Here is a 27,367-nt window from a genome sequence, read left to right on the forward strand (position 1 = left end):
GGGTTCAGTAATTCTCCTGCCTCAGCCTGTCTGGAGTAGCTGGGACTTTAGGTGTGGGCCACTATGCACATCTAATTTTTTTGTATTTTTAGTAGAGATTGGGTTTCACCATGTTGGCCAGGATGGTCTCCATCTCCTGACCTTGTGATCACCTGCCTCGGCCTCCCAAAGTGCTAGGATTACAGGTGCGAGCCACTCTTCCCAGTCGGCATACGGTTTAAGACAATATTCCCGTCTGTGCCAGCACATCACACTATAGACTTTTCAGAGTGCACCATAAGGTGAATTTCAGTGGGAGCAAGTTCTGTCTTTTCACAGGTGAAGATACTAACACTGTGCTCTTACTCACATGTGAACAATAGTAGCACGTAGTTCCTTGGAGGCTGAGTAGGGGCCCTCAGATACATCTAAATAGAATGTATTTGGCAGATGGGATTGATCAAGGCTCTTCAGATGAGAAGAGTATCCAGGTGAGCCCATGTAATCCTAAGGGTCCTTATAAAACAGAGGTAGGTGGATCACCATCAGAGCAAAAAAATGAGATGAGAAAGCAGTACTGAAGGTGGGAGTGATCAGTTTGCAGGTGGATAAAGGGGCCACAAGCCAAGGCGTATTAGCAGCCAATAGAAGCCAAAAAGGGCATGGAATTGGAGTCTCTCAGTGCTTCCAGAAAAATCCAGCTTTGCCAACACCAGCACAGAAAACTCATTTTGGACTTGCCACTTCCAGAACTGTAGGAGAATTTGTGTTTTCAGACACAAGTGTGGTAATTTGTTAACAGCAGCAACAGGAAATTAGTACATACTTTAATGCTTCCTTCGTTTTTTATTAACACAGGGGTTAGACATTTGATGTTACTGCTTCAACAAGTAATGCTGAGTGTCAGGCATGTTTCAAAAAACCTGTGTATTATACACATGGCAGGCACTCAAGCACAGATAAGGAAATGAGCATGTACCTGTATCCCCCAGCATCACAGAGCCAGTAAGCAGTGAGCTGGGATTTGAACCCAGACCACCTGAGTCCAAAAGTAAATATATCGAATGCTACTTAGATGGGTTTGGAATTTCACAAGTGGTGAAATTCAGCCGGTAATTTAGTTAGGAAACTGTAGACTACATACCCGTACAAGTAAGAATTGGGTGGTTGATAAATGCTGTAAAGAAGGTTAAGGGAGTTACTTAGGTTTGGGTATAGACTGGTCAGAGAAGGCATTGAGAAGTTAGTACTTGAGAACTGAATATTGTGTAAGAGAAGAGCCGGGAAGATGAATTTCAGGTGGGGAACCAGCACAAAAATATTGCTTAGGCTATGGATTAGTATGATAGAATTCAATAAAGAAATATTGAAAATCTGGAATGTTCGTCCAGATCATTATATGAACCTTCCCTCCCATTGTGTGGATTTGGTCCCTGACTGGTTGTCATGCAAAGGGTGGGACGGGAGCAAACCTCACACATCCCTATCCTGCCCTTGGTGTGTGGAAAGCTTATAGGTCTCAAAAGTAGTTAGTATAAGTTACAAAGGAATTGTCTGTCTCTACTTTGTATCGATTAGCTACTTTTTAATTTAAGTGAGAAATACTTTATTGGAAATTGTTAATGAACTTGGTAACACCAAAAAAAAATCCAAGCTAATGTTTTGGATCACTAAAGCTGCAATATTAATGATACACTTTATATGCAGAAAGGGTAAAACTTTTACTCAAAAGTGATTTTTTTTTGCACATTGTTAGGTGATTTTATGTGTAATGTTAATACATTGTAGAACTTTCATATGGGAATAAAGTACTAATAATTTTATTCACACACAGTATCTCATAGTTTTAAGTAACGTTTGATTTGAGGTTAGCTGATTTATTTTTGTTTACATAAAATCACTTAATAAGTTTTTTTTTTGTTTTTTTTTTTTGAGGCGGAGTTTCACTCTTGTTACCCAGGCTGGAGTGCAATGGCGCGATCTCGGCTCACCACAACCTCCGCCTCCTGGGTTCAGGCAATTCTCCTGCCTCAGCCTCCTGAGTAACTGGGATTACAGGCACGTGCCACCATGCCCAGCTAATTTTTTGTATTTTTAGTAGAGACAGGGTTTCACCATGTTGACCAGGATGGTCTTGATCTCTCAACCTCGTGATCCACCCGCCTCGACCTCCCAAAGTGCTGGGATTACAGGCTTGAGCCACCGCGCCCGGCCAATATTTACTGTTTTTACCATTGTAAAGTGTGTACTTTATAGACTTTTAGCACTTAGTGCATTTCTTTGTCTTTTTTTTTTTTTTTTGAGGGGGGGCGGGGGAGGGGGCGACAGTGTCTCACTTTGTTATCCAGGCTGAAGTGCAGTGGTATGATCCTGGCTTAGTGTAACCTCTGCCTCCTGGGTTCAAACAGTTTTCATGCCTCAGCTTCCAGAGGAGCTGTGATCACAGGTACAGGCCACCACGCCTGGCTAATTTCTGTGCTTTTACTAGAGATGAGGTTTTGCCATATTGGCCAGGCTGGTCTCGAACTCCTGACCTCATGTGATCTGCCCACTGTGGCCTCCTAGAGTGCTGGGATTACAGACGTGAGCCAATGTGCCCAGCCACTTAATACATTTCTGGAACTTTTTTGTCACTTTAAAAAAGAAACCCCATACCCATTAGCAGTTGTCCCGTGCCCCTCCTCTCCTACCAACTTCTGGCAACCAGCAATATACTTTGTCTTTGTGGGTTGCCCTATTCTGGAGACTTCATATCAATGGAATCTTGAAATATATGTGGCCTCTGTGCTTCCCTCTTTCCCTAGGTAGGTTTGCAAGGTTCATCCATGCTCCCCATGAAATCTTTTTTATGAGTGAATATCCTGTTGTAAGTATATACCACATTTTGTTCATTTTTCCATCGTTTGATGGACGGTTGGGTTGATGATATTTCTTGGCTACTATGAATAATGCTGCTGTGAATATTTGTGTTCACGTTGTACATGAGTGCCCAGGAGGAGAACTGAATAATACTGTGTTTCAGTTTTTGAGGAACCCACCCTTGGCCAAAGTAGCTTTCCCACCGTCGCTGTATGAGGTTTCCCGTTTCTTCATCTTCACCAACGTCTGCTGTTTTTCATTATAGTCATTCTAGTGGATTTGTCTTAAGTTCCCTTTTATGGAATCTTAACAAGTACGTATGTTTTAACTTCTTACTTGTCGTGTGGTATATTGTGTTTCTGTAAGGGAAAGCATATTTCCTTTTCAACAAACTCATGAGCTTGAAGTGGGAAGAAATAGGTATTTTAGTTTTATTCAGGTGCTTGTTTTCCTAATGTAAATACAGGAACAAAGTAAAGATAAGAGACCGAGTTGTTTTTATTATCTCATATTTGGGATTATTATTTACGTCAAAAACTTTGTTTTTGGGCCAGGAGAAGTGGCTCATGCCTGTAATCATAGCGCTTTGGGAAGCCAAGGCAGGTGGATCACCTGAGGTCAGGAGTTCCAGACCAGCCTGGCCAACGTGGTGAAACCCCATCCCTATTAAAAGTGCAACATTACCCGGGTGTCGTGGGGCGTGCCTGTAGTCTCAGCTACTCAGGAGGCTGAGGCAGGAGTGTTACTTGAACCAGGGGGTGGAGGTTATAATGAGCCCAGAGTGCGCTACTGCACTCCAGCCTGGGCAACAGATGGAGGCTTCATGTCACAAACAAAAAACCACTTCGTTAGTTTCACAGTTATTTGGCTATGTGTTCTAAGTACCTTTTGCTCAGTGAAGAATGAAAGATCATCTCTAGGGAAGGAAGTCTTACTGTGTTCCAAGACTAGGGGCTGCTGCAGCCAGACGTCCTTCATGGCCTCGCTGTCCATTTTATTCATTGAGTGTTTCAGGTAAAGTCTTCAGGAAGTTAGCTGAAGAAGTGCAACCATAAGCATACATCACATGAGATTTTGCAGTAATGAAGGTAACCATTTTTAGAACAGTGCAACTTCAGATCAAAATGCAGTACGGTTTAGACAGGGTTGGTTTCTGAGGCAAATGTGCAGACTTATTTTTATGATCTGAATTTACTCTTAGTCTTTAATCACAGGTTTATTATGGATATGATTTAAACATTCCATGTCAGCAAACATAAATTATAACTTGAAACTGATACTCAAAATGGGTCTAGTGTAGGTGATGGACAGCTATCTCACATGCTCATTTGAGAAGCATTTGGAGACAAGCTGTTTTTAAAGGGAAGATCTCTCTAAGCAAATGTCATATATTGATTTTTTTTTTTTTTTTCAGTTTCCACAAATTGAAAGACCCTTGGTTGAGGAATTCTGTATCCAATTTAGGGGAGATAATAATCCAGAAAAATAGGGAAATAAATCTTTTCTCAAATCTTAAAACTGTAGATTGTGAGAATCTAAAGAAACTTTTCTGTTCTCCTGCAAAAAAAGAGTTGTTAGTGGATGCTATGTTTGTCTTTTAGGAAGACGCTGGCATGCTATATCCTTCCAACAGCTCTCTGCAGACCTGCGGAGCCCCCTTCCTTTAAGCATTTTTGCAGTGTGTTTCTTTGTAATCACACCAAGAAGCAATTCTTCTCTCATCTGAGTGTACTGTTGGTCGTGTAATTTTGTTTATGATGTTTTTGTGCTGGTGGTTTTTCTTGTGCTCTGCGTTCTGACTCAGGAAGCCCACCTCCTTTTTCTATTTATGGTAATTACTAGAGAGCATTTTCTTTTGGCCTGTGGGGAGTGTTCGCTGTGTTTCTTTGTGTGTCTTGTATGTTAAAATTGGAACATGTTCTGTTTGATGTCTGGACTTCAGTGAGATGTTCTAAAAAGTTTGTCAAACCCCAACTAGCTCTAAAAAAATTTTGTTGGTGTACTGTAATCTGTTTACAATTTTTTATAAGCATTTATATCATCAGCCTTAATGTTAGTAGGAAGAGTAACTGTTCTCTTTGTATATTGACTTTAATTAGCAATTAGTTTCTGGTGATTAGATATATTGAATCAAAGATGGTCTGGTTTTTCCAGTCTCTCCTTTCTGCTATTATTAAATAAATAATCATAACACATTTCCTGATACTGGTACTAAGGCACTGTTTTTGAGTTGTTGGTGCATCAGGACTGAGTTACCTCTGAGTCAGAGATGCAGGGTTAATGAGATTTTCTTAACTGAGTTGGAACAACAGAAGCTTTGAGTGGATTGATAGCAGATTTATTCTGTTTCTTGGTGAATGAAAACTTGTGTTCACTGTAACCTCTTTGCTTTTCCTGAGGATAGCGAATTCTCATTTTCAGAGAATTACTATGAAGAAAAATGTGTATCATCAAGCCGTTCTGTGTGCTCTGTTTAAACAGTTAACTGGTTTCCTTAGTTACAAAGATTTCCCTTTCTTCTCTGTACAATTAGTTACTAAGCTTTTATCGTGTACCAGTCTTGATTTTAAGGAGATGTCAGAATATTGATGATTTTAGTGCCATGAAGCTGATTTGGGAGATGACAGGACTGAGTTCTAGAGCTGCCATTCTGAGTTGATGAAGATTTCAGGCACAGGTGGGAAATCATTAGGTGATTTCCAGGGTGGCCATGCTTGAAAACTAGTATTCTAGGAGAGTGCTCCCAGTGGATGCTGTTCAAGGTTGAACACAACCCACAAGCAATAGCGATAAGAAGACTTGTTAGAAATATAGCAATGTGTTTTTCCAGGAAATGAAGTGAAGAATGTTTTAGGGAGAATCTTCCTTGCTTCAGGAGCTCAAGGTTTATGGAAGAAGAAATTCAATCCGCAGTGTAGGTATAGCGGCAGGGTGTGACTTGCAGGTTGTAAAATAAAAACTTCTCTGATTGGGAGTGGTTTTCTCAGTTTCCCTACAAGTCATAGGATTTATGCCTTTGAATGTTGGATGTAGCACTGCTGCACACTTTAGGTCCCGACGGCTTTTCTGACTGTAGGTCCCGCTCCTGACTTGGCATCAGGTTGCTGTCCTGCATCCTTCCTGGGTTCATTGACGGGAGAAAGTTTGTTTCACTGCCACACTCATCTTTCTGATTTGTGGTTACCTGAAATCTGAAGAGTCTTGGTGTTGCACAGGGGAGTATCTCACGACCATATTTTTAGCTATCAGTGTGGGCAGGCCATACACCAGTGTCTCTTCACTCACTTGGCCTCTGCATTTTTCTTATTTGCGTTCAAAGCCTAAATAAAAAGAAGGCTATCTGTGGGTAGCGTTGGGGATTGTGTATTAGAGAGAGGTGGGTTGGGTTGATTATAGTCTCAGTTGCTAGTAGACTTTTCCCACCAGCACAGCAGTCAGCAGTAACGGATGCATGGATTCATTTATTTGCTTCCTTCATTCTCCTCCTTCCCCCTTCTCTGCTTGCTGTGTTGCCCAGGTTGGAGTGCCGTGGCGCGATTTCGGCTCACTGCAACCTCTGACTCCTGGGATCTGTAGGTGCCCACCACCATGCCTGGCAAACTTGTATTTTTAGTAGAGATGGTGTTTCACCATATTGGGTAAGGCTGGTTTTAAACTCCTGACCTCAGGTGATCCACCTGCCTCGACCTCCTAAAATGCTGGCATTACTGCTCCTGGCCGAGTGATGAATTTCTAAGTCCTCCCTTGTTAACATTAGCAAAACCTTGTCTCATGTTAGGGTTTATGATATCAAATATAGATTTTCAGAAAAGGGCTTTCTATCCTAGACTCCTTTATGTTAGTCATTCTTAATATTTTATTCATTTATATTTCATTTATCTATTTTATTTTGAAGCGACAGGGTCGCATTCAGTCACCTGAGTTGGAGTGCAGTGTCTCACTGTACTCAGAATGTTACAGCTCACTGTAACATCAGAACTCCTGTGGTCACGAAACCGTCTCATCTCAGCCTCTTGAGTAGCTTGTACTGCAGGAGTGCACCACCATGCCTAATTTTAAATTATTATCTAATTTTAAATTTTCATTGTTGCAGACATGAGGGTCTCTTCCTAGATCATCCAGTGTGGTCTTGGACTCATTGGCTCAAGGAATGCTCCTACCTTAGCCTCTCAGTGTATGAGAATTGCAGGCATGAGCCACTGCGCCCAACCTAGTCATCATTTTCCCAAAGGCTCTGAATACCTTGTTAGCTAAAAAATGGTACAGCAAGGTCAGCCAACCTCAACTTGGCTTCACTCCTGATTGTTACACTAATACGTAACATGTTTTGTTTTTTTTCGTCTTCAATAAATTAAGGCAACTACATTTAGATTCTGAGTTTCGATTAAAACCCCTGGATTATATTCATGTCTCTGCCCTGAACTTTGGTATTTTTTGATACTTGGCACATTGAAACATTCAGTGGAGGTGACTCCATTTGTCGAGATGAAACCTTGGGATGTGTTTAACTCCCCTTCTGTCGTCACAGTCTCTTGCACTACTGTGGTCCTCATCTCTTGTATAAGTAACTGCCTCAGCCTCCCTTGTTTTTCAGTATCACTGTCCCCCATGATTTACTGTCAACACTAAGGGTAAATCAGTCTCCCAGGCTGGAGTGCAGTGGTGCGATCTCAGCTCACTGCAACCTCCGCCTCCTGGGTTTAAGTGATTCTTCTGCCTTAGCATACTGAGTTGCTGGGACTACAGGCATGCACTAGCATGCCCCACTAATTTTTGTGTTTTTAGTGGAGATGGGGTTTCACCTTGGTGGTCAGGCTGTTATGGAACTCTTGATCTAAGGTGATCTTCACCGCCTCCCAAAGTGCTGGGATTACAGGCCTGATCCCCTGTGCCGGGCCTGAAAAAGGAATAGTTTAACTGGTAGAAAATTTTATCAGCTTAAATGTTATTGAGATCTTTTCTCAGGGTTACATAGAATCATGTATTCTTTGTAATACAGAATGAACAGCAAGCCTTACATCAGTAAGTGAAACAGACATAGCTGGTAAATTAAGACTGCTTGTTTATTTCTAGGTGCCAACACATTGGTATGAAAAAGAATTGAGGATGGACTTTCACCGTTCTTGAAAAATAATTGAATTGAGAATGGTCTTTTCTTCTCTCTTGAGAAAGGCTACTCTATTTACTGTTGAATTACTGTCGAAGTTATGATCAGTATGCAGTTAGTAAACACTGGCATTTGTTTGGGCATTGGGTCTAAAGATGAGAGCTTTCACCCCTAGGAAATGCTCATACCTTATCAGTTAGGGGCGTTGGTAACGGTGCAGAAATTAAAGCCTGTAAGGGAAGTTAGGCTGATTATAGGTCTTTATTGGCTCTGCAAGGAAATTTAGAGTTTTCCTGTATAGATTCTGGGGAGCCCTGGAAAGGCTTTAGTAGAGGAAGTGGTGATGTGGATGGAGTCATTGCAGCCTGGCTGTGTTTGTAGACAAAGAACGTGGGTTAGATGGTTGGAATTGGAATTTGTTGGTGGTAGAGACATTTTCAGAAATTTCTTCTCTTTGGAAGGAGATTAGATTTCTGTTTTAAATATGTATTCAAGGAATTGAGAGACAGACAGGATTACCTGGATTTCAAAAGTAAATGCCAACAATGAGAAAGAAGGTGCCAAGTCCAGTTTAGCTTTGTAGACTGCAGTAGCCAGGAGGGTGGTCAGGAGGGAGGACATTGTCAGGATGTTTTAGTAGTCATCGGTGTTTAGATTATGATTAGAGATAAGGGGAGGGCAGAAGAATCAAACATGTAGGTGATGGGGGCGATGAAACAGCAGAAAAGATATTTTAGTGCGGCAGGAAAACCAGCAGAGTCCAGTTGCCAATAAAAAGTTTGCATTAGATTTGGCAGTTACAGTGTTTTTCATGGCCGTGAGAACAGTTTTCCTGGAAGACTAAGATGAAAGTTGGATACACTGCTGCATGTCTGGTGTTCGAACACCAGCGCTTCTAATGCGTGATCCCTGACCAAGCAGCATTAGTGTTCTTAAGCCCTGTGGGTGTTTCTGATGTCTGCTCAAGTTTGCCACGATTGCCTTAATATTATTTTACACATGAGCCACTGTGAGAATCACAGAATTAGGGCTGGGTGTGGTGGCTCACGCCTGTAGTCTCAGCACTATGGGAGGCCTAGGTGGGTGCATCATGAGGTCAGGAGTTCAAGACCAGGCTGGCAAAGATGGTAAAACCCTGTTTCTACTAAAAATATAAAAATTAGCTGGGCATGGTGGTGAATGCCTGTAATCTCAGCTACTCGAGAGTCTGAGGCAGAGAATTGCTCGAACCCAGGAAGCAGAGGTTGCAGTGAGCTGAGATCTTGCTATTGTACTCCAGCCTGGGTGACACAGAGAGACTCTGTCTCAAAAAAAAAAAAAGAAAAATTCACAGAATTCTGGAATTGGAATCCAGGCTTCTTTGTACCTCTTAGTGACTGTTCTCTTTCTAAAACCTGCCACCTGTTTCCATGTGTTGAGTCTTGCAGTGGCTTTCAAACGCCTGCTATGTGCTGGACTCATTAAGATGAGTAAGACACAGACTAGGCAGGATGGTGATCTATACTGCTTCACACCTTTGAACATGAGTTTCAGAATTTAAAAATGTTTTTGTGATAATACTTTGTATGCTAGTTGTAAAATGTGGGGGAGAGAGTATGTACAGGAAATGTGTGTGGCCTGCTGCTTGCTGGACCACACATGGTATTAGTGGGAAATGCTGTTTGGAGGGAAAATGGGCATCAGAATGGTTTCTGGAGATCCATACCTGTAATGAAAGGGTGCCAACCAGCCCCTGAGTGGTTATTAATTCTTGGGAGGGCTGGAGGATACAGGAAGGATACAGGAGGATACAAGAAGGCATATCAGACAACTTCACCTGTTTCCGGGAAAAAATTAAGGTAATATGTCAATTTATGTTAAGTCCAAGGACAGAGGTTATTTGTAGACTTTCTGTTAGTGTGCAAATTTGCATAAGATAGACAAAAATAAGCTGGTGGTTTGCAACATGACCAGAGATAAGCAGTGTTGTGACAATATATGTACACTTCTGCTTATTTCCTAGCTGCGATTAGGGTGGGGTAGTCATTGTTGAACCTAATAAGCCAGCGCTTCAGTCAGGTATTGATTGAGCTCATAAAATGACCCAGCAGTGTCCTGGGGCCTGGTGGAAGCAGCAGTGGCACTGACTCCTAGCTATGACCCATAGGCCTAGAATTTTAACCAGCCTTGGCAGGAAGGGCCAACCATGAATCAAATCGAGCTGGTTTGGGCCACTCTGTTGGTACTTGGAGACTGGCAGGTGGAAAAGACTGGCTTTTGTCTGGCTTTAATCCTGGAGGCTTTACTTTGTAGTGGTTTCCTTAGAAAAGGATTTGGTGGCGGGCTGGGCGCGGTGGCTCAAGCCTGTAATCCCAGCACTTTGGGAGGCCGAGGCGGGTGGATCACGAGGTCGAGAGATCGAGACCATCCTGGTCAACATGGTGAAACCTCGTCTCTACTAAAAATACAAAAAATTAGCTGGGCATGGTGGCACATGCCTGTAATCCCAGCTACTCAGGAAGCTGAGGCAGGAGAATTGCTTGAACCCGGGAGGCGGAGGTTGCGGTGAGCCAAGATCGCACCATTGCACTCCAGCCTGGGTAACAAGAGCGAAACTCCGTCTCAAAAAAAAGAAAAGGATTTGGTGGCATAGGAAAGCAGTATGTCGTCAAGGCTTTGCGGACGGACCTTACTTTGTCTTCAGAATGTCATGTTTCCTGCAAAACCCAGAGGACAGGTGTAGCCGCAGGATTGGAACCACTTTCAACACTGAGTTGTGTGAGTGGATGTCTGCATTTAGAATAGTTCTTGCCTGCTTTAGACTCAAATTTTCTTGTAAAAGGTTTCTTATCTCCTACAGTTTTCTTGCAAAAGGAGTAACATACTAGGCACATATTTTGAAGACTCTCCGGGATGTAGTAAAATGCACTATCTCATAACACACAGTGCCAGTTGAAACCCTATCCGGTTTAAAGCAGGTATATACTCCGTCTGTGCTGTCCAAAAGAACTTCTTCTGATGACGGATACCTTGTGTAGCTGTGTTGTTCATTGACATGTAGGGGGATCGTGGCCACTGAATAACTGAGATGTGACCAGTATGACTCAAGGACGTCAATTTTAATTGAGTTAATTTTAAGTACCTATGTGTGTTTAGTGGCTGCTATATTAGATGATGCAGATTAGAATGTGGCATTTGGGGATGGCGGGTATTCTAATTAACAAAAAAGCATTAGTAAGTAAAAGATCCAAGTAGTAGAATTTCTTTGTAAATAAATAAACATAAATTCCCAAGGAAATTCTAATAACATAAATTCCCAAAGTGAAGTTGTATAGTTGCACACTGGCATTGTTGATATTGAAGTATTTTTTTTTTATTTGTTTTTTGAAGACAATGGCCAATAATTTATTGTAATTTGATTTCTACCCTGCCACCACTCCCTCCAACAAAGGTAAATTGACAGTCCATGTGTCTGTTAGATGCTGGGAGATAGTCCTGCTGCCGATTTTGGTGTCTTTTTGATGACGTTGAAAAAGCGAACTGTCATATCTAGCACTGCAGGAGGGTTTAATGCCGTGTTGCCTGCTTCTGGCTGCTCTGTTCCCTGACAGCACCCTTTAACCATGGATGTGCGGACGTCTTGCTGCCATGCTGCTGCCTTGGCGACAGCGGATGTCTGACATGCTCAGATGCAAAAGAGCTGACTTGGCAGCTGCCCAGCAGATTTTTATAAAGGCTCAGTTGGTGGCTGGAGATTCAGCCTGTCAGAGTTGTGTTATGCAATAAATCGTTTTCAGCAGAAGTTCTTAATCCAATTTCAGCTGTAGCTTTTTTTTTTTTTTTTTTTTAAATAGGCAGTAATCAAAGATAAGTACACATTATTTAATGAGAGTTTGGAAGAAGTAAAACTCTCCTTGCATAAGCATTTTCAGGCTGTTTACTTTAACCCGGGAAGCATGTCTGTGTGAAGAAATTTGCTGCTTGAAGTGCTTTTAATTTAAACCCTAGGCAGGGGGACATCATTCACAAGTTGATTAAATAAGTTTCTTCTCTTAGGATGTATCCTGGCACCTTATTTCCATTTGTGAATGTTAACCAGGTTTCACTTCATTTGAATATTGAGAGACTCCTTTTTTTTGGAATTAAAAAAATTAACTGGAAATTATTGGTACCACTGTTAAAAGGGAAGAAAAGGTTAATGGAGACGGAGTTGTACCTTTCTCATTTTCCTTCACTCCCCATCCCATTTTTGTTTATACTTCATCTGTGCCAAGAATCAACATTCCCTCCCAGTTTTTCATTTGATGGTTTCATGTTTCTCTCAAACCGTTGCTGGAACAGGTTGGCATATGAGTCAGCCACAAGTTGTTTCAAGTAGGGTTATTTAACAGCAGGTATATGAGAAGTACATTCTGAAAATAAAAGTCATTCGTGTACAGGATTCCAGTCATTTATCCCAGGGAGGAGGAAATAGCTATCAGTCCTTTCCTGGTCCATGAGCCTAGTCTTTTAGAATGTTTTTTTTTTTTTCATTTGCTGTTCAGCTCTATGCCGCTGTTATTCAGACCCACCATCCTTAATCCCATGATATGACATTGCACATTGGTCCTTTGGTCACTGAAGTCAGGAACAGCACTTCTTTTTCTTTTCAAAAGTAGCCACATCCCTCCACCTGTAGAGCTCTGCCAGTGTGACCAGGAATAGGTCACATGCAGGGAGTGGGGCTGGCAACTCATTCAGTTGCCTTGTGTAAGTATTTCTGTAAGTTTTAATAAAGAGGCTCTGTGTTCCAGGATCTTCCTACCTGTGACCCTGAGTGCTCCTTTCCTCGAATATCCCATGCCCCCCTCAATTCAAAGGCGATTTCTGCATTTCAGCGTTTTTTTAGTTATTCGAGGTTGTCAAGAACCTTTGATGTCCTGTGCCCCTCCCCCCGTGGAAGCAGGAAGGTTTTTTTTGCAGCACCTTCTGTAATTACCCCTAAGCCACCAACTTTTGCCTCTTTATCACTAGGTTGTTGCTTAAGACATTGGTGGAGCGTGGGATCTGAATTTCAAGTTTAAAACAGATGTGTGTCACACTTCCAATCCTGCTATGTCTGCGTTATATTTATTTGGTTTATAATTATTGTATTTGCTTTATTTCTGCTTGGTGAGATGGTTTAAAAAGAGGTCTTCGTGTCATTGTAAGCTTTCAGATAACCTGGAAACGGGCTTGGTAGAGTCAGTTGACTCATGACCCAGTTTCCACGAGTTTGTCTCCCTGTCAGTACTACCAGTACCCTTGATTTGGATGACAAATGACTTGACCACTCTACCTATGATGCATGAGTCTCTTTGGTAGTTTGCCTCCAAGTGATAGGCAATTACCTTTTATTTTTAAATAGATGCAGTTGTCAGAAAATTGTTTTTTTTTTTTTTTTTTTAAAGAAATTGATGTTTAATCGATCAGAAATGTGCCTTCCTTTAACTCAGGCGTCCCACGGGCCGCATGCGGCCCCCTGAGGCCATTCCCCCCCCCCCCCCCCCACACACACACACACACTTCAGGAAGGGGCACCTGTTTCATTGGTGGTCAGTGAGAGCAGCACAGTATGTGGCGGCCCTCCAATGGTCTGAGGGACAGTGAACTGGCCCCCTGTGTAAAAAGTTTAGGGACGCCTGATTTAACTCATGCCTTTTCATCCTTGTTTCCTTCTCCCAAATCAAGATGGCCTGAATTTGAAGCCATAATAAAAACCAAGGTATGAGCAAATTGCCTAACAATAGCTTGTCAATTTTGGCCAGTAAAATTCCTCCCCCTAATCCCACTGCTACTAATAGTATTTTTTTCATATATTGTTTACATTAAGCCTCTAAAAAACCAGTAATTTTAATTTTGCTTTTTTTTTTTGAGACAGTTTCAGTCTTGTTACCCAGGCTGGAGTGCAATGGCGCGATCTCGGCTCACCCCAACCTCCACCTCCTGGGTTCAGGCAATTCTGCCTCGGCCTCCTGAGTAGCTGGGATTACAGGCATGTGCCACCATGCCCAGCTAATTTTTTTGTATTTTTAGTGGAGACGGGGTTTCACCATGTTGACCAGGATGGTCTCGATCTCTTGACCTCGTGATCCACCCGTCTCGGCCTCCCAAAGTGCTGGGATTACAGGCTTGAGTTACCGCGCCCGACCTTAATTTTGATTTTACTTAGGAGTCAGTGTGAGTTACATATTTAACATTTCTGGTTACTAACACTCCTGAGTTTCGAAATGTTACTTCCTGATCTGGAATGGTTCATACCTTAGAATCTAAAGAGAGAAACGAGTGGTGTGGACCTTATACTAAGGAAAAGCTGAGCAGAAAGATGGTATTATTAAATGCAGGTGGGGTTGAGCACAATGCCTAGCAAACAGTGGGCCCCGGGAGAGGTTTGCTGTTAATAGGATCGTGATGAAGTTTTCAAGTCTTCCAGGTGACTCCAAGTCTCGTTCTCTGTGTAGCACCTGTTCTGTGAGCTTTGCTGACCTGGATGTCCCTATTTTCTTCCACTAATGTCCTCGAATCATCTTCAGAGATTTTGAGGGCCCATGTTACTATAGAGTTGGCTATCACTGGAGAAGAGCAGCCCGTAAAGGCTTTTATTTGGTGGGTGATCCAGCCAACCTTGACACAAATTGTAACAACTCTTGGTGTCATTCTATAATATACCAAAAGAATGTAATTTTTAAAAGTGTGGATCATATACCTTTTTGTCTTGTAGCAAACCAATTCTTTAACCTGGTCTGAATACAACTTGGTTATATTATGCACACGTAGCTTTCTGTCACTGGCCTGCACAAGTTTTTACTTTTGATATTTGTTGTTTTTTGTCTTTAAAATGAGTAGAGGAGAGCATCACAGGAAAATAACATTGTTATCACTGGGAGCTGTGATTCTGGTTGGATTGGGTTCTTCATTTGGTTCTTGTTTCACTGTGATGCCATACTTTTACTTCCTCCCTATCCCCCCAACAAAGAAACGGTCACCATGGAGGGTAGAGTTCACTGCAAGCTCATGAGAGCCTGCAGTGTAACGAGACAGTGCATGGAAAGAGAACTGATGTTCTTGTATGTGTTGGTTCTCTTCTGGAGGATTATGGAGGATTATTCACGTGTTCAACTCTATATTTAATTCTGATTGTTGGGTTTTAAAAAGAAGTCATCCCCAGTTGAGTAACCAAAAGAGGAGGGTTTGAGAGACCGTGTCACGTAAGGAATGATGAAAGGAACTAGCAGTACATAGCGCCATGTCCTTTTGTCTTCCCCTGTGCTCTTCGATCACTGAAGAGGAGTAAAAGATTTCTCAGGGTATATTTATAGACATGTGAATTCTGACAGTAATAGTGGCCACAGGAGATGGACGTTTGAAGCATTCATCTTGGGTGTTTCATCTTTTCTTTCTGATGGAATATAGGCACAAGGTGGGGTCCCAATGTGCAGAGCAGAGCTTCTGAAACTTGACCGTGTGTAGGAATCACCTGGCCATCCAGATAAAATGCAGATTCTGAGCGTCTAGATCTGGATGGGACCCAGGAGTCTGCATTTCTAACAGGATGCTGAGTGGTTAAAGTTCGGGTGGTATGTAGATCACCACTGGATTAACAAGGCTGTGGGAGCTTATGTTGAATCTCTTGCCTGGACCGTCAGTAGTGGAGAGTTGTTACGTGGTGCTGTCTGATGAAAGGCATGTGATGCTGTCATGTGCTTATTTTCTGGGAGCCAGTACTTTATGTGTCGATTATAGAACTCGGAATGAGGAGGTCATCCTGTATTCCTTTTTTTTTTTTTTTGAGACGGAGTTTCGCTCTTGTTACCCAGGCTGGAGTGCAATGGCGCGATCTCGGCTCACCGCAACCTCCGCCTCCTGGGCTCAGGCAATTCTCCTGCCTCAGCCTCCTAAGTAGCTGGGATTACAGGCATGCACCACCACGCCCAGCTAGTTTTTTGTATTTTTAGTAGAGACGGGGTTTCACCATGTTGACCAGGATGGTCTCGATCTTTCGACCTCGTGATCCACCCGCCTCGGCCTCCCAAAGTGCTGGGATTACAGGCTTGAGCCACCGCGCCCGGCCCCTGTACTCCTTTTTGCCTTAAAGTAGAATGGTTCACAGTCCAGGTTAGAGATTATACAAATCCCCATATCCTTGCACAACACCATGTTGTGGCCTACAGACCACCTGTACTATAACCACTTGGCATAGTCCTTTTTTACTAATTTTAGTAAAAAATGTTATGACATTGACAAGTTTGATTCCTGACCAATTGTTCTTTTTTATAAGGAATTCTCCAGTTATTTTCAAGTAAGTGGCAATAATCATTCAGTTTAAAAGGAGCCATCACTTTTCCTTTAAAGGCCTTATTCGTGTGTCTTCTGTATTAAGCTGGCCCTAAGCAGAGTGAATGGGGTGCTTGGTTTTGTGGGCCGTTCCAGAGCAGGCCAAGAGTTCTGTTTTTTGCGTTGTACCGTCAAACCCTGACTGATTCTACCTCTGGGGAGCCAAGGAGTCTGCAATGGTTTACAGTGGGCAAGTGGATGATTTGGATTTTCCGACAGTGAGGTGTAAATGGGATATCAGTTGACTTGAACATGTGATTGAGAATGAATTATTGGATATAGAGGGTGAGGGAAGAGCATCATGAGAGATTCCTGGGAAACAGAGAAAGAGCCTGAACAGATATCATAGGTGGGATAGGGGAAGAGTAGCTGGAATAATTGGTCAATATGTAGCCAAAGGGTGTGTGACAGAGTTGTTAGCTATGTAAGGCCATGTGGATGTCTAGACAGGCAGTTTTTCTTGCAGGGAACACCACATAGTGGCTGAGGAAGAGTGATGGCGCACTGTGAGGAAGGATGTCTCTAGCAGGACACCAGCCTCTGCTCAGACTCAGACGTGTGGCTGAGCCCTTTGGGATTATTCACTGTAGGGAGTATTTTATGAGGATAGCAGTGTGACTTCCGACCCTGGGTGTTGCCTGAGATTAGACACAGGCAGGGCCAGTTGGGGTAAATAAATGTCAGTGGGAGTAGTGAGACTGAGCTCCGTTGAGTTTCTAATTGATTCCAGAACTACTTATTCAGGTCTTACATATCAGGCATGTTTTAGGAGCTGGGATGCAGTGGTGAACAAGAGAAATGATTTCCTTGCCCCGTAGTTAAATGGCTAATTAAGATAGCTATTGAGAAAGAAAATTGAAAGGAAGCTCTGTATTTGGCATATGTATTTTGAGTTTGCTTGACCTCTGATGATAGAGTTCTATGTGGGCTGTTTTTTTTTAAAGCTTTCAGTACTGGTTGATCCTAGCAAATGACATGGCTAAGCAGAGTTTGCATTAAACTGGAAGGACATTCCTTCCGGCCCTCCTCTGCCCTGTCTTGGATAGGTTGAGTGCAGGCACACCTCTGCTGTCTGCATCTGGCATTCTCCTAGAGGAGTGTAAGGTTAGGATGATTCACCATGACTCTACAGTTGGGAAACGCACCTTAGTTGGGACTATTTGGAATTACTACCTGCTAGTAATAATTTTGCGAACAGCACGGAGTCAACTTGTCTACTACATTTGTGTCTTGCATCAGCATTAAGGAAGCAGGTGACAAGTCTCAACCAGCACTGTGGATGACAAAAGAACACTTGTGTGTTGTATGTTTTTAAGTTTGAATTTTAATGTCTAGCATTTGAAACCCCACAATCTTTGTCATGGATTTGCTTCTCCTTTATTTAAAGCACGTTATAGGTGTAATGAAGCTGCTTGTGTCAGTAACTGAACTTTAAATGCACTTCCTTTGCTGCAGTTTTCTCTTCACATGGTTTATGTTTTAATTAGACATTAGTTGTAGGGGGATGATTCTCTCAACTGGAGCCTGAAGTTGGGGTGAAGGCACCAGCTTGCTCAGGATGCGATAAATCGTGATGGAAGTTTTACATTCAGAGCTATTTTGGGGCCCTATAATTCATAAAACTGTGTACATGTAGGAAATAATAGTTGTGTCATTGTTTGTTGTGGAGAATTGAACAACGAGAATAGGAACCTGGTGGTGAATTCTGCCTGGCAGCCTTTGTGAATAGACGGAGGCTGCTGAAGAGGTAGATTTCAGGCTAATAAGCATTAACTCCTCCTGCGGTTAACACCATCATTCAGTTGCTGCTAATATATTAGGAGAGCTTTCTTGCAAACCCAAGGGAGTTGCTTGTAAAGATTAACTCAGCTATGTCATGCTTTTCATGTGTTGTGTCAAGTCAGCTGCGTTTTACTCAGGTTGGTTACTTGGGTTCCTCACATGGAGTCTGGTCAGAGTGCTGCATTTTTCCAGGTTTTAATCATTTGGTTGGGAAAGTCTCCAGTGACCTACACCCAGGAGCAGGTTAGAAATTGTGTTTCTCTTGTGAGGTTGAGGCAAGGTTTGCGGACTTCTCTTAGCCTTCATGTCTGAACCCTGACCCCTACCCCGGTCTTGGAATGTCTTGGTTGTCTCAGGAGAGGTGGGAGGAAGACAGGATGTACCTCCTCCTTCTAGAGGCACTGCCAAGCCATCAGAAATCTCAGCCTGGCCGGCCTCTGTGAATGAAGGATGTCAAGGAGAAAGGTGGAAATCCTAGCTTCCTTCCTCAGGCCTTTCTTCCCCTTGTTGTAGGAGATGGAGAATTACTCTCATTCGAGGAAATCCTTGAAGCTTAACAAAAGTGCAGCTTAAGTTATTTAGGGCTTAGAGTCTCTGTGGCTGGATTTCTAAAATGAAGTGTGTATGCAGGGTACAGGCATATAAGTGCTGGAGGAGATCTCAGATCATCTAGACTTCTCATTGAGTTCCCTGGAAGTTTTCCATGATCCTTCAGTGTTAGGGAGTGAAAATCTATTCTTTTGTATAAAGAAGTAGAACAGCACCAGACTGCCCATGAGATATTTGGCATTCTCTTTGAAAAAAGGGAACCCGAATATCCGAAATCGTGATCTTACCTGGGATATTAATGTTTTTCTTTTTTTCTTTCCTCTCTGTCTCTTTTTTAATTTTTATTTTTGACATGCAGTCTTGCTCTGTCACCAGGATGGAGTGCAGTGGTATGATCTCAGTCACTGCACCCTCTGCCTCCCGGGTTCAAGCAGTTCTCCTGCCTCAGCCTCCCAAGTACCTAGGACTAGAGGCTCGTGCCACCACACCCAGCAATTTTTTTTTTTTTTTTTTGGTATTTTTAGTGGAGATGGGGTTTCAACTTGTTGGCCAGGATGATCTTGATCTCTTGACCTTGTGATCTACCCACCTCTGCCTCCCAAAGTGCTGGGATTATAGGTGTGAGCCACCGTGCCCAGCCGTTTTTCTTATTCTTTTAGAGCCTAAAATATCTGTGCTCAAATGCTTACATTTCTAAAATGAATTATTATAAAATGTTTAAGTCTTTGAGGTAGGTGTGTGACTGTAAGTGCTTCTTAGATTAACAGACAGTGTGCGTATCGCTACAGAATTGAACCTCTGAATATCCTTAGCCATGTGAATCATCATCTAGTATTAAAAACTATAATGACTTAATCTGCTGGTTCTTTAAACAGGTATTTCTCCTCATTTACCTTGCTTTAGTTACTGGTGTCAACCACATCTGCCTTTCTGTCTCTTGCTCTGTCTCAAGTCTCTGTATAATTTTTTTCTCCCCTCTGTAGTGCTTTTGAAATTTGAATCTTCATGTCTTTATGATGAATTGCTGGAATAGTCTCTGGGGTGGCTGTTCAGTTTTGGTCGTCTCTGCATTCAATCTGGAGCAACAGACACAAGTTTACTACTTTTAAATGAGACCTTCAAGAACCATCATTAATGTGTACATTAAAAAAATTCATGCCAGTTGTATGCCACCAAGATCGCTTTGTCGTCTTCTGCAGTATTCTCTCCTTTATTTGTAATTCTTTTACTTAAGTGTCCAGTGCAGATCCAATTCCATGTCTTCTGACTGGACTGTAAATTCCTTGAAGGCACAGCACCTATATCTGCTGTATCCTTTCAACTCCCAAGGGGGACAGCAACATTTTTAAGAGTTTTGTATGTGTTTTTATTGCAGTGTACATTGTGGTATTGCTCACTTTTTAAAACTCTCCAGTAAAACGATTCATTTTCCTTCTGGTTATGGATATGACAACACCTTTTTCTGAAGTTTGTCAGGAATATAAAACTACTATTTAGTAATTGATGAAGGTATTTGGATTTGGGGTGTTTAAAGAAGTGAGCAAGTGTATTGCTTTTGTTTGTTTGTTTGTTTGTTTTTAAAAAAAGATGAGGTTTCTCCATCTTGGCCTGGCTAGTCTTGAACTTGTGACCTCTGGTGACCCACCCAACTCGGCCTCCCAGAGTGCTGGGATTACAGGTGTGAACCAATGCGCCTGGCCTGCTTTCATTCTTTTTAACAGCCTGTGGGTTCACTTGTTCGTGGTCTGTCCAGAAAGGCCATTGCCCCTTTACCTTATGGGTATAATTCTGACCTCCAAAACTGGGTCTTGGTCACACAGTACTTGTTTAGAAATTCCTCTAAAAGGTGGTTTATTTTGACTCTGTATATTGGCTTGCTTTCTATTCAGTAACTCCTCTCTTTTCTTATGTGTCTCCAGGATGACAGTGATGGGATTCCGTGGTCAGAAGAACGGGTGGTACGTAAAGTCCTTTATCTGTCTCTGAAGGAGTTCAAGAATGCCCAGAAGAGGCAGCATGGGGAAGGCATTGCTGGGAGCCTGAAAGCTGTGAATGGTGAGTTGACTCTCATTGGAATACCTTGTTGGAACGTACAATATCTCTGGGCATGACCTTGTTTCTGAATTGGATGTGTTCGGGCAGCTTGTGTGTCCAGGCACTTAAGGGCAGTCTGTAGGCTAGGTGAATTTGCACTCCAGACACCCTGTTGGGTTTGTAGGCTTATTTTTATGTTCTTTTATGTACTGCATTATATAGTGGACAAAATGCCTTAGTCTATTCCACAGGTCCTGTCTTGCTGGTTTTTGTATATGTATATGTCTTTCCACACAGGTACATGAGTAGAAGTCTGATGATCTTGCTGAAATGTGGAGTCTTTAGTTCTTGTCCCCGGGTTGTATAGGAAGTAGTGTAAATCTTTCTGTCTGCTGACTTCCCTGCTCTCTGGCCCAAAGCCTTCTCATCACTGCTTCCTTTCTTGTTGATCAGGCCCAGCAGTTTGCTGTAGTGGGGACAAGTATGCTGTGACTTAGAATTCCCATGCCTTCAGAAGTGTGCTGCTTCCTGGTTGGTTATCACTTGGCTCCTTGATGCCTGGAAAGAAGCTGGTTCCAATCTGAGTTTGTTCTCATGTCTGTTTTGAACACGGTTCTTACGGTACAGATGAAGTCATCTAACGAAAAGCATCTGAGGACAAACATCCTTGTGGTTTACTATTATATATCATGCGAATGCAGTGACATTCTATAATCTCTTTGTGCACTTATCGGGATTACAGTTAAAGTGAATGAATTGACCATGTTTTGGTTTATGCTTCCTTGGGGCAAGGAGATAAGAACTGGTTCTGTTTTTTGAGAGCTGTGGCTGTGGTCTTAGGAGGGTCAGTGTATATGGGGTATTGTCAGGGTGCAAAAGGAGAGGTTCACCATGGCTTCCAATTTGTTTTCCACCACCTCAGTTGTAAGGTGAGTTATCTGCTAGCCTCCTGTTGAAACTCGTGCTCACAGGCGGTACCTGTTGCTGCTTTGTTTTTATGGCGCCGTGGCAGAGTTTCCTGAGTCTCCTTCTGCTATTGCGTGACTCGAAACAAGAGCCTCTGTCCACCCTCCCGGATTTTCTTTCTTATGGGTGACTTGGCGTTGGAGGTCAACCATTAAGGCCATAGTGGCTCAGTCATGTGTGCGTTCCTCAACAAATCTCAGCCACCATGTATGAGAAAGGCCCAGCAGAAAACAAAATAAGTTCTGGAGTCTATTGGCATAGCATTCAATTTAGACCCTTATAGTTACTTTCTTATAAGGCAGTCTGCCTTTTTATGTGGGTCTCCAGCAGGTAGGGACCCTAGCCATTTGTTGCTTGATAATATAGTAAACTAAAAACCTTGTTTCAAGTTGGAGAACACTTGATGTGTTTATTGTCATTGATTCCCGTTGACCACAGCTTCTTGCTTAAATGTGGGGAATTGGGTATGAAGGAGAAGATCACTTAATCCCGGCGTTTAGAGTGGAGCAGTGGCTGCTCTGCTGTTGGATTGTGTGGTTTTGATGCTCAACGGTGCTGTTCAGGAGTGGTACGATGCCTTAGTGTTTCTTGGAATTGCCAACAGTGAAAACAAAAACACCCATCTTTTCTTAAGGGGGAAACACCAGCTTTTAGAACAAGAAGTTAGCCAGATGTCCTTGATTTAATCAAGGTGAAATTTGAGTGAACGAACAAAAGCTAACATTTGTGATTCCAGAAGCAACCAGTGCTGTTAGCCAGTTGGCCAAATGTAGGTGTAGCTTTGGCATAGTCAAGGGCTTGACGATACTGAGGAGAAAATCTAAGTTGGCAAAGATGCCCCCACTGGCATCATTGAAGGCTTTTTATTTATTCTGGCACCCCCTTCACAAGGGACGGTTAGTTTTTGTCATGCTAGTTTGCTTTTCATTCAGATAAAGACTTTAAGTCTTGAAAAAGAATACAGAGATATGGAGGCTTCTCTTTTGGTTGTGAAATTGCTGTGAATGTGCCTTTTTCTAGTTTGTGTTTTGTGGGTTTTTGTGAAGGCAGCAGTCCAAGGTTACTTTTTTTTAAATTCTGTATGTTGGATTTCTGTAGCAGTGTGAGTAAACATAACTTGAGTGTGCTTTAAGAATCATTATTTTCCTTGCTATGGTGGCTCATGCCTGTAATCCCAGCCCTTTGATAGGCCGAAGAGGGAGGATTGCTGGAGCCTGTGAGTTCAAGACCAGCCTGGGCAACAAAGTGAGACCCTGTCTTTAATAATAATAATAATAATAATAATAATAATAATAAATTAGCCAGGCATGGTGGCAGATGCCTCTAGTCCCAGCTACTCAAGAGGCTGAGGCAGGAGGATTACTTGACCTCCAGGGGAGGTCAAGGCTGCATTGAGCTGTGTTCATACCACTGTATTCCAGCTTGGGCAACAGAACAAGACTGTCTTTTAAACAATCATTATTTTGAAGGCAGCTACCATGTTAAAGTGTGCTTTCTTATTTTGGGGAGCTGCTGGAAAGAAGAAGAAACTAGAATTGGTATCATGGGAAGAGCTCCTCTTCTGTAGGTGTTTGGGAGTGTGATCCAGAGTAAGCTGAAACAGTAGGGAGAGACCAAGACTTTTGGACTGGTGAGGTTATGGGAGTAGGGGTAGTTCTAACTGCAGGCTGTGTTGTGCATATACATATGGACATGTGTGTGTGTCTTTGTATATATCTGTGTATGTATATGCATGCTCTTCTGTAAATCCCTTTATTTTGAATGGGTACTCCATAGTCGGCCGTCACTCATGTACTATCTCATCGAAACATTTAAATGTCAAATGAAACCAGAGGATAGGTTAGTGGGAGTGGAGGCAGGGTGTATTAGGTTTTTTTCATGCTGCTGATGAAGACATACTCAAGAATGGGAAGAAAAAAGTTTAATTGGACTTACAGTTCCACATGGCTTGGAAGTCCTCAGAATCATGGAGGGAGGTGAAAGGCACGCACTTCTTATCTGGCAACAGCAAGAGAAAATGAGAAAGAAGCAAAAGCGGAAACCCCCGATAAGCTCATCAGTTTTATTGAGACTTACTCACTATCAGAAGAATAGCACGGAAAAGACTGGCCCCATGATTCAATTACAACCATGTGGGAATTCTGGGAGATGTAATTCAAGTTGAGATTTAGGTGGGGACAGAGCCAAAGCATATAGCAGGAGATGATGGACTGTAATGCTTTTAAGTCATGCAAGTTTTGTGGTTTTCCCAATTTTTATTTTATTTTTTTGCTTAGTTTCCACCCTGTAAGAGCCCTTTTCAAATGTCAGTGTTTCCACTGGTTCATTTTTAATTGTCACAGAAATTTGTCTGGTGGTAAAGTTTTAGGATTGTCCAGTCCAGAGCTGTTGCTACGAGGTGGCATGTGATGCTGGTCAGGGCAGGGTGAGAACGGGTCCCTTCACCCCAGAGAGTGGTGGGTGGTGGTGGGACCTTCTGCATCTGTGTCCTCTTTCATGCTTTTGGGCTTGGGGACAGTGACATGCCTCCAAGAGTTCTAGCGCTGCCATCTATAAGGTGAAAGCCCTATGTGACTATGGGGCTTTTATGACTGTTAAGTGTGGTAGTGACTTTCGTAAGGTCACACAGGTATTGAATTCACAGTAGCAGAATTGGAATTGCCGCCTAAGTCCTGAAACTTTAAATCCAGTACTTTTTTTCAAGACGGAATGCATGAAAACGGCATTGGAGCTTTGCAACAGGAATACTGAAAAGAAAATGTTTTGTTTTGTTTTGTTTTTCCCATTTCCTGTTTTAAACAGCGCTGTTTCTGGATCTTTTATTATTGGAAAATAATACTGGATTATTGGAAGCTTTCATGTGAAAAATCATTTGTTTTCACTGTAATATTTAAAAATAGCAGAACGGATTTTACAGAATTTTTATCTAATTTGTAAATAAACTAGACGTGACTTCTAAATTATTGGCATGCTCGCGTAAGGAATAAGCTGCCCTTTGCCCTTCATTTTTGTGAAGGAGGTCGGATATCCAGTGCTTGGAAACAGTGAGTGAACATTGTACCTCGTAGCTGAGCAGGTGAGCTCAGCCGCCCTGGTGCTGCTGGTCTGTGATTCGTAGTAACCCGAGCAGACATAAGATAGTGGAGACAACTCGTTTGTCATGTCATAATATCCATGTTTGGTCTCAGTCTTGTTTTTGTATTTATGTAGTGACAAGGAATGAAATTTTTTTTGGCCCTACTGTTGGTAGGAAATAGGAATTTTGAACAGCCTCGTGAGTTGTCTGTGTAGCAACTGATGCCATCATTACAGCTTGTTGGTTATTGCTGGGCTTACATGTGACGTGGTAAGATTTGCTGATTGTGTGTCTACTTTCTGTTGTAGATAATGCCACTTTTCATGGATGTAATAAATTGACAAAAGCTTTAGAAAGGACTGGCAGAGGCTGAGACCTTGGCCCCTCTTCGAGGGCCCTTGGCCTGCTGGGGCTGAAATTAGGGACATTTAAATAATAGCATGCTACACAAATAGTGAGTACACATAATTACACAGTCAGGGAGGGGAGCTATTAGCTGTATTTGAATTTCATTTGCTTCCTATAAATGTCATCTCAGATCAAGTCCTTTGGCCAGCAAAACACTCTTGGCGAGATTTAAGGGACCCTGGATTGATTTTGTTAGACATACCCCAGGCAGTGGTTGTGATGGCCAGCCTACATTGAATTCTCATTATTTTCCAGTTATTGTCCTAGTACTTTAGCTGTTACTCATTTAGTATTCAGAACAAGCGATTTTATAGATGAGGAAACTATATACTAAGAGTGAATTAGCAGTTCGCCTAACCAACCATTAAGTGGAAGCACCAAGACATAAACGCAGGCTTTTTGTATCAGAGCTCCCGTGCTTTCTGGATTACAGCTCCCACGCTTTTAGCCACCACATAGATAAGGAGATGTTATTTTGGATCTTTTCATAAAGATAGCATTCCAAAAATAAGAATTTGTAGGAAGACTTGACATTTTTAAGTAGCTGTTGCTTTGGAAGGAGGGAAGTGGAATTTTTTATTGGGAACGAGAACTTTAGATGGGCATGGTAAGTATTTATTGAACATCCTTCTGGCCTTATGGGTTCTAATTGAATCGATAGATTGTATCAAAAAATGTAGACTTCGAATTGGTCATCCTCCTGTTTTCAGTGAGAGACACACAGATGCATCCATTAGTTTCCATTTCCTCACTGAGAGTGTTGTGTTTTTAATGCTGTTGCTCTGGCTGGCTGCCCTCTCGCTGGAGGGATGGTGCATGGACGTTCTGGCAACAGCTGCCAATTTGTAGCCAAGGACCAATATTGGAAGCGCAGATACAGGACATTCTGTAGCCAACCCCCCCACCCCCACCCAGTCCCCCTTCCCCTCTTCCCCCCTTCTAGAAACGTAATTTTGATCTCCTTTCAGAATCTTTCAGTTACTTCCAAAGATTCTTGATGTGCATGGATTGAAATGTGGGCCCAACTGTGATTTCATTGTTCATGAAATATATTCACACAAGTTCTGAAAACATATTTGTGAGTCAAAATAAAAAAGGTCACATGGTCTGATTTATGTAAATTTATTTAAGGGCTATATTTGAAATGAGCGTCTGGGGTATATAGCAACCTTCCATCTGTGAAGCGGAGGACACCTGTTCCTTCTGTTTTTGCTGGAGACTTTCAGGTCTGGCTGTTCTAGAGATGGTCCCTACTTTATCATTATCATCATCATCATTATTTTCGTCTGAAGAAAGTGGCTTAGGCTTCTGCTTTACTGAAGCGCTGATGTCTGCGCTAGTCCGCTTCTCTGTACGCTGCAGGGAGGCCAGCTGCAGTTGAGTTTTCTCTGACACTCCTGTGTCTTGGCCTCCAGACTTCTCTTTTCCTCGCCTGTGTCCCCTGATGTGATGACACACCGTGTGTGAAAGCAAGCAGGCTGAAATGAAGGGCTTAACAGTTGAAAACAACTTATGTTTTGTTAACTATGCAAGCGACATTTGTTGTGAAAAGTTGAGAAGGCTTGGGCTCTTTGTCTTTCAGCTGTTTTTTTTTTTGACTTAGTGATGTAGGTGGGGCATTTCTGTCAGTATTGGAGTTTCTGCTATGTGGGAGGCATTGTGGGTATAAAAACTGAGCTCGGGTTGCTTATTTTGGCCAAGTCCTAATACCTTATTTCATCTCTTCTAAGAGGTCATTGAGTGATGCACCATTATTTTATGTATCAGTAAGCAAGAACCAAACAATGCTTCCAATTATGAACGTGGGACATCTTAATTATGAGATGCATGTTTTAACATGGGAAAAGTAGGTACAACTTAACATCTGTGAAGCAGGATAAAATACTGTAGGATAAACACTTTAAAAACCAAACAGGTGTATGGGTCAGTGCAGGAGGCTAGCAGGGAGGCAGGTGATGCCAGAGGCCCAGTCCTAGGATACAGGAAAAGTTGCATTTCCATGAACCTTGCAAAGGGGCCTTGAAAGATGGGAGAGTTTTCTGAGCAAGAGCTTGGGGTGGCACGGTCAGCAAATATTTGACTGGATCTTTGGTGTCTGAATCTAGTGTGACAAATGGTTGCAATGGCCAGAGTTGGTGGCCAAGTCACTTGTATGGGTCTGGCACCAAAGGAGCGGTGTGCAATATTAAGGACTGCTAGAGCAGGAAGGGTCTTTTTAGAGGTATATAGGTCAAACTGATCATTTTACAGATGAGGAATTTTGAGCCTTGATGAGA

At 42.4% G+C, this 27,367-nt stretch overlaps 1 protein-coding gene across 2 annotated transcripts in view; it reads left to right on the forward strand.

The window, feature by feature from the left end:
• Window positions 1-27,367, forward strand: part of JARID2 (jumonji and AT-rich interaction domain containing 2) — a 285,876-nt gene that overhangs the window by 110,044 nt on the left and 148,465 nt on the right. Inside the window, exon 2 of one of the 2 annotated variants that reach the window (XM_074398471.1) lies at window positions 20,527-20,662. In XM_074398471.1, coding sequence (XP_074254572.1) covers window positions 20,527-20,662 — 136 coding nt within the window. Of the gene's footprint in view, window positions 1-20,526; window positions 20,663-27,367 lie in introns of those variants that run through there. The other variant, XM_074398473.1, reaches the window with a different exon arrangement.

This window comes from Saimiri boliviensis, chromosome 4 (genome assembly GCF_048565385.1).
Source record: "Saimiri boliviensis isolate mSaiBol1 chromosome 4, mSaiBol1.pri, whole genome shotgun sequence".
In the NCBI taxonomy this organism is placed as follows: Eukaryota; Metazoa; Chordata; class Mammalia; order Primates; family Cebidae; genus Saimiri; species Saimiri boliviensis.